Source organism: Mercenaria mercenaria, chromosome 9 (genome assembly GCF_021730395.1).
Source record: "Mercenaria mercenaria strain notata chromosome 9, MADL_Memer_1, whole genome shotgun sequence".
NCBI classification, from domain to species: Eukaryota; Metazoa; Mollusca; class Bivalvia; order Venerida; family Veneridae; genus Mercenaria; species Mercenaria mercenaria.
This window is the reverse complement of record NC_069369.1, coordinates 72,407,512-72,415,485: the sequence shown is the minus strand read 5'-3', so window position 1 is coordinate 72,415,485 and position 7,974 is coordinate 72,407,512. Positions and strand designations below refer to the sequence as shown.

Below are 7,974 nucleotides of genomic sequence, written 5' to 3'. Positions count from 1 at the left end.
GCGCCTGTCAGTGGGTCTTGTACCTACAACATATAAGCATTTGTAAACTCGGTTCAATTACATGTTAAACAATTAGCCAACCCCCGGACAGCATGAAAAATCAATCGAACTACAGTTTGACTCACTGATGTGAACATGTTCCCATAAACCTACTGACAACTATGAATGGGTCGGCTATCTGTATTCTTCTACATTTTGCTGATTCGCAGTATTTTCAAAATAATCCTATAGACTTTGTATGGAAGTGGTTTCTAGGTCAAATAGTACTAAATAGGTAATCAAGCAGCACTTCCTGGCTAGTCGGATAATGGCGGAAAGAAAAAAAATCCTCAACTTTATTCCAGTTAAAGTGGCATTTTCATGTTTTATGTAAGCCAGTGCCTGTTTTTATTTCATTGTGGACCTATACTTGACATTTTGGTATTTTCAAGGAGATTTTTTTTTTTGAATTTGTAAAAATGTTAACAAACCTTATTATAACTCATATAACATTGTATAACACACATTTTAACTGTCAGTTTGGAAGATACCGGTATTCCATAGTGTTAACCTGTCAGATAAAAATCTCTAGGAAGATACATGACCACTACTAGTAATTCTTCTTTTAAATGGACCTGGCTATGTGTAACAGCTCTCAGAAGATTGCTGATTTTATACAGAACATAAAGCAAATTTATTTGCTACTGTACACCCTTCTAAGTAAAGCAAAACTCTATGACATGGTGAATAAGGCAAAGGTGTCCCATGGGTCAGTGGATGGTCCTTTCAATAAAGAGTGACATTATAATAAACAAGCATTAAACTTTGTAAAAAATATCCTTTTGATTTTCAAACTGATGTCAAGCACTTGATTTGCCCAATAGAAGTGGTCAAATGTATAGGGGAATATTTCGTAACCCTGGGTTCATCAGAAAAAGCGAAAATGCTAACTCCACACGGACAGCCCGGCTATTACTTTAATAGCATGTAAATGGTATTTCCCGGTTTTCATTATAGCTGTTCTAGAGACGATCCAAATAAGCTGAATCTTTTCTTTGCAATGGAACTAACATAAATCAAAGCGTTTTCGCTTTTCACGAAAAAATAATGTATGGGCTGTCATAAAATCTACTTAATATGTTTTCTACATAAACATCAATACCTATTACCAAAAAACCGTCGTCGTGTTTTACAATTTTAAAAAGCGTTTTTTGTTAATCAAACAACTAATTAGTCATGTTGACCACAGACATGACTACATTTTCTATTGGTTGTTAAACTGCATTTTTGACGGTCGCAATGACAGGGTAAAAAATTCATCTGCCATATAAACCGACGCTCGCTTTATGGCGATCAGATCTCTCGAGACCTCGCCGGTGATAGAAAAGGTAAGGAATATTAACATGGGTTTATCTAATTTTGAAAGTAACAAAATGCGCAGAAATACTTTAATCAAGGGGACGGTGTGTGTGTTTTTTAAAGGATTTTTTTCTCTGTTTTTTTTTTCTTTGAAAATTTAACATATGCGTAATTCAAAAATCAGAATAAAAAATGCTACTTTCAAGAGAATAATTAAAGAAATCGATTATGGACTTATTACAACATTGGTCTGTAAGATTTGAAAAACTAGAAATAATTTTTGACAGTTTTGTCTGCATTTTCATACTTTTTTCTTTTCGTTTTGCTTTTTTTTTTTCGTGGGGAATTGCTTTTTTTTTTCGTGGGGAAGAGTGGGGGTGGAATGCGCACATTTCTTCTAATTGTTATCAAATTTTCTTCCAATATATTATAATCGATTGTCTTTTGTTTTTTTTTACAGATGAAGGGTGTTATAGCATACTTGTTGTCTGTTTTGCTTGCCGCTGTTACGGCGTTTAATTGGAAGGGAGGCTATGGCGGCGGCGGTGGCGGCTACGGAGGTGGAGGTTATGGTGGTGGAGGTTATGGTGGTGGCGGGTACAACGGAGGTGGAGGCTATGGTGGTGGCGGGTACAACGGCGGCGGAGGATACAACGGCGGCTATGGTGGTGTCGGAGGATTCGGAGGTATGTATTACATTTGTATATGCTGATCAAAACAGCTGATCCGATATTATTTGACCGATTGTGTGTTCTCATTGTCACAGTGGACTGAAATAACACACATTAATTGTATGACTTTGTCAAGAATATTATTACGTGATTTTTGGCGAAAGAATGTAAACATTTGAACGATAGAACGATGTGCAACCTGTTTTGGCAAGTAGAATAATGAAATTAAAAGGATACGTCCTCGGATGTAATTTAATACCAAACACAGCATCGCGTATAAAAATGTAATATTACCTCACAATATGCTATATTAAGTTGACATTATCAAAATCCTAGCAGGTCCCTACATTAATCACTGCGTCACAAATACAAAAATAGCTATAAAATGACAGGACAGTTGGATTTTTGAGTCGGCTAAAGGCTGAAAGCCTTTTGACGAGTCCTTGCTATCCAACGAGTCTCTAAATGGACCAAATAACACAGTGAAGGGATGCAGTTCCATTAGATTTCTCAAACTTCAAACAGTTCACTGCATGAATGAAGTTAAGTTGTGTCAATTCCCTTTGCTATGACCAATATACGATGTAATCTGTCATATTTATGACTTGTAATTGTGCAATTCTCGAATGTAATTCATTAAGCATAAATGTGCATTTTAAGAATTGCGCAGGCTTACAAAGCTTGGGTAACATCCAGCGAAGGACAAAAAATAGTTCAGCAGGGCTCCAGATAAGATGCGTATTAGCGTAAATTACGTATAGAAATAATGCAAATACGCATGTCTAATAATTTCTAAGCGTATAAAAACGTATATAAAATTACAGAAACGCACACAATGCTTTTTTAAAAACAAAATCTGAATCGTCTGGATGCGTTAGGTAACATAGCCGATCAGCCTTAATTCTCCCACATTGAACGTAAACACGCATCGTATGATTTCTATAAACTTTGCGTGGGTTGAATTTTGCAGTCAGTAAACGGATAAATTATCGGAAGAAGAAGCTCTTACTGGTTTGTTTAGTTACTATTGATATTAAAAATGATTTTAATTCTTATTTTTCGAGAAATAAACAAATCGGCGAAACATTAAATTGTATTTTCTTGTAGTTTTTGAAATCGAAAGTAGATCGTCTATGTTTGGCGAAACGAAACAACTTTTTTATGAAAAGATTTAAATAAGAGGTAATTTAACCGTAAACTTCAATGTCAGATACTGCCAATTGCTGCTAAATGTCTTCGTATCATCACAATTTGTAAAATATATTGTTCAAACTGGAGAAAAGTGTAATCGTATCCGGATATAATATTTTGGGTAAATATCGAGCTGTGTTATGAAATTTTAAGAAAAAAACTAAAAACAAACTGAAACTGGCAGACTATACTGTCAGTACATCAATCATTAGCCGACTCAGGCCATTCAGGCCTTTGATTTTTTCGATTCTATTTTACCATGTACGTCATTGTGCGTATTTTATTTATTTATTTATTTATTTTTTGTTTTACAAAAACAAAATACCTCATAGATTTACTGCTAACAAATTATTTAAAGTATCGAAATAGTTTGCAATAATACGTACAGACTGCAACATTTTCTTACTAGCTGATAATTATATTGCATTCATTTTTCCTAGGAAACAACGGTGGGTTTGGCGGCGGAGGATTCAACGGTGGATTCAATGGCGGTTATGGAGGTAAGTTGTACTATTTCTGTATCATTTATCAAAGATTTGTCCGATTTTTTTTGGCTCTATAGTGTGAACAAAGTTTTTTTTATATCACTCTTCGTTCTCGTTTGGAAATATGACCAATGGCACGGCTGGACTCTGAGACTGGAATACAAGCTCAGTTTTAAAACCTCAGAGCCAGGAGTTGCATGACAAAATTACTTCCTTACTTATTGTCCTTGCTTTAGTACAAAGTTGCTTAACACTTTATCAATAGATTGAGCTGTCTGGATTTGATTTTTTTCTACGTCATACACATTACGTGTATCAAGGCACTCAGTTGCCTCTGAACACACACTTATTTAGTGTTGAAGTAAATTATTTTTTGCAATGAGGCATCGTGTCCACTGGATTGTATAGAGCATTTCGCTCCTGCAGAAAACTTCTTGAAAGGACCCCTGATAGCTTTTAGTACAAAATAGCCCAAGATTCTACCTAAAAAATAAAGTGTCAGACTATTCTGTAAATTTTATAATATAAAATGCAATACAAGGTTCAACATTCCGATTTTTATTGGTACAGTGTTATTGACGAGTATAAAGTAGCACCATCTTTTTACACGAATATTTGAATACATACTCTACACAATATGTGTTGGAGTGAAGTGTGGGCAAGGAGGGTATATTGATTCAGAACACTATAAAAGTGGATTAGGTCAAGTTTCATGACGCATTTGAACATACTTGGCTCTCAATCTACTCGTGGTGCGTTTTAACTCATTTTCCGTTAACATGAAATGGATTAAGGCCAAGCTGGCGAGAAAGAAAAACATTTTAGGTTTTATAAATTTTGATCAATTTTGAAAAAATATCTCATTTCAATTACCAAGTATCTGAAAATGTAAAAAAAAGAAACTTTATTTTCCCCTAAATTTTATTTTCTATTATTATTTTTTTTTGTTGGATTTAACGTCGCACCAACACATGATAGGTCATATGGCGACTTTCCAGCTTTAATGGTGGAGGAAGACCCCAGGTGCCCCTCCGTGCATTATTTCATCACGAGCGGGCACCTGGGTAGAACCACCGACCTTCCGTAAGCCAGCTGGATGGCTTCCTCACATGAAGAATTCAACGCCCCGAGTGAGGCTCGAACCCACATCGGTGAGGGGCAAGTGATTTGAAGTCAGCGACCTTAACCACTCGGCTACGGAGGCCCCTTTCTATTATTTCAATGCGTGTTTAACCCTTAGCCTGCTAAATTTCTATAATGAATTTGTCCATCTTTCAATTTGGACAGTAGCATTAACTGTTTAAAGGGGTGCTTATCAAAAAGATACTGAATGAATGGCGAACAGTGCAGACCATACGTGCCTGCTGATCTTGGTCTGCACTGGTCGCAAATGCAGAATCACTTGCCGCCAGCAGGCTAAGGATTAAAAACACACATCAAAAGACAACCTAAAACTGAAAATATCTTGCATATGTACAACTTTCATGAATCAATGTAAAGTAGATCTACAGTTTTGCCTGTTTTCCTGGTGATTTACCTTGTTAAAGCAAAAATCATGAAAACCATACCAAATAAATGTATTTTGGATGACTGTCAGTGTTTTCGCATACGACCACTGTCCGAGTTCCTTTCGATAAAGTGTCTCTTTTTCTATCGACATTCCTATGATCCATCTCATGAATTTACACACAAAAATAATGTTTATGCACGATACACTTACTGTATACAGTTTTGTCAACTTATCGCAATTTATCCATCAATAAGCAGAGGTCCACATTACATTTCAGGCAATAATTACAACAATGGGCGTGGTGGATTTGGCGGAATGGGTGGATATGGTGGCAGAGGTGGATACGGCGGCATTATTGGCGGCGGAATCGGTGGATGCGGACGTTATGGCTGTGGTGGTATAGGCGGTATCCGAGGTGGATTCTACAGGCCCAGATACCGTAAACACAGACACGGCAAGGTAGGTTGAAACTTTTACCCCAACAAATGTAGGTTTCTGATATTGTATATCCCCCGAAGGTGGGTATTTTAAAATCGCACTGTCCGTCCGTGCGTCTGTACGTGTGTGCGTCCGAACAAATTATTGTCCGGACTGTAACTGTGCCATCCATAAAGGGATTTTGAAATAACTTGGCATAAATATTTATAATAATGAGACAACATGTCATACACAGGACAATCGTGTCCGGTTCATAACTCTGTCATTCATCATGGCCAAGGGATTTTGAAATTACTTGGCATAAATGTTCCCCATTACGAGACGACGTGTCATGCGCAAGATCCAGACCCTTAGCCCTAAGGTCTAGGTCACACTTATAGGTTAACATAGTCTGTTTCTTGTCCGGTCCATAACTCTGCCATCGATGAAGGGATTTTAGAATTACTTGGCATAAATGTTCCCTATATTAAGACGACGTGTCATGCGCAAAACCCAGACCCTTAGCTCCAAGGTCAAGGTCACACTTAGAAGTCAAAGGTGTTTCTTGTCTGGTCCATAACTCTACCATGTATTAAGGGATTTGAATTTTTTTTGACACAGATGTTAACCATATTGAGAAGATGTGTCGCGCTTATGACCCGGGTCTGTCAGGTCAAGGTCACAAAATGATGTGTGATTTTTTGCGCAGACAACTGTTGCATTCTTGGGCACGCTTTGGGGGCATTTGTCACTAATAGTGACAGCTCTTGTTGCTTATATTTAACGTCATTTTTTCATAAATCTGTCATCAAATGCAACGGTCAGTAATTCTTAAAACTGTTCCTGCATGCATTTCGAGGTTTCTCCACAAGTAATTGGTAACTGGCACAAGCACATAAAACGGGAACGGTGAATCGTTTATTTCATTACGTACTGTTACAGCCTTCCAGGGAACATTTGCTTTTTTCACGGATACCAAACTTGCGGTTCGGTAGTCTTGTGTTCACCCTTTAAAACAGTATATCAGTTTTTGACTCTTGGTGAACCGTTGTACCTCTATTTTTCATCCAGTATCTACTAAGGTAGTGGATCCGCGCAGTCTGGTCAGGATCCATGCTGTTCGCAAATGCACTATGTTGGTTTTCTCATGGTGCGGCTCAAATTGCTAATCCATTGTATAAATTATGGCAAGAACGCTTACCAACTGTGCTTCCCGGACCTGTCATTAGTGTCCGTTTTAGGAAAGAACTAAGACATGACGTTCTACTTCCACTCGATTTATTTAGAATGAGCGGAATATCAATACATTTTGTTACATAGCGGCCTACTCGGCGCATGGACTTGAATCTCATTTAGGTTTAGTAGAAATTACTTTAAACAAAGGCAATTAATTAGTAAATGTAAACTCATTTGAACACTCACATGACACAGCCATGTTTTGAGTGAATAAAACTTAACTTAATTTTAAAAAGAAAAGCGTATGAATTCAACTGAATGCTTCTTTTTTATATTTTCAGAAATTCGGTTAAATACAGTTGCACGTGAAGTACAAACACTACAGCTGACATGTCGGAACTAGACTCTGGACTACCTCATCATCATTACGCTCAACCCATCTGTACATACGTGTATTGTTGTCCTTGAATTTGTTTTTGGCCAAAAATAAAATTTGTCGCAAGCTCAAATAGATTTGTTTTTTTTACCAGATCAGTGTTAAGAGAGTAGGTCTTTCCATAATTACTTGCCATCGGTTGAAATTCAAGACTCTTGTGTGGAACACACCTTAGCATAGAAGAGCGTGTACTGAGAATTGTTCGAAACATGCAAATGTACGGAAGCTACACGTAATGTACATGTTTAAAACTTTAGATTTCTGTTTTACAAGTACAATCTGAATGTGCAAGGCAAATGTGAAAATTGCGTTTTGACTGGATTATAATTTTTAAATTATAACTACTCCGACGCCCATTGAAATATACATACGTGCCCGAGATCTGAACTAGTTAAATTAAAGCCTCTAATAATGTTCCATGGTCAGAAATTTTGTACTTAAAATAAATATTTGTCTGCAAGAAAAACACTCTTGGTTTAGAATGGTAGTGTTAGAGAAATCTGGCGGACTGGCTCTTGAATAACATTGTCATTTAGATGCATATCATTGTATCACTCGGGCTGCGCCCTCAGGGTTTAATTCCTTGTGTATGAACTCCAAACAATGAATTTAGTCAATGACAAATCGCTGTTTGGAAAATATTACTTCTTAAAGAAAAGGTGAAAATGGGCAGTTATCCGACTAGTTGCTTTAAGCAAGTGGCTGCTTAATAAAGATGTCAGCTAACACAGGTTCAGCTCTATAGACTGA

General features: G+C 37.0%; 1 protein-coding gene across 1 annotated transcript; it reads left to right on the top strand.

Moving 5' to 3' along the window:
- The first annotated feature begins 714 nt into the window (after positions 1-714).
- On the top strand, positions 715-7,297 carry LOC123548121 (acanthoscurrin-2-like). The gene is made up of 4 exons (XM_053551687.1): positions 715-2,024; positions 3,641-3,700; positions 5,473-5,654; positions 7,130-7,297. The coding sequence occupies exons 1-4, from the start codon at positions 1,799-1,801 to the stop codon at positions 7,139-7,141; spliced, it is 480 nt and encodes a 159-aa protein (XP_053407662.1). The 5' UTR covers positions 715-1,798; the 3' UTR covers positions 7,142-7,297.
- Positions 7,298-7,974: the final 677 nt, after the last annotated feature.

Coding starts and splice junctions, on each gene's coding strand:
- LOC123548121 (XM_053551687.1), top strand. CDS start 1,799: ATGAAGGGTGTTATAGCATACTTGTTGTCTGTTTTGCTTGCCGCTGTT. Junction 2,025..3,640: donor TGGTGTCGGAGGATTCGGAG/GTATGTATTACA, acceptor CATTTTTCCTAG/GAAACAACGGTGGGTTTGGC. Junction 3,701..5,472: donor ATTCAATGGCGGTTATGGAG/GTAAGTTGTACT, acceptor ATTACATTTCAG/GCAATAATTACAACAATGGG.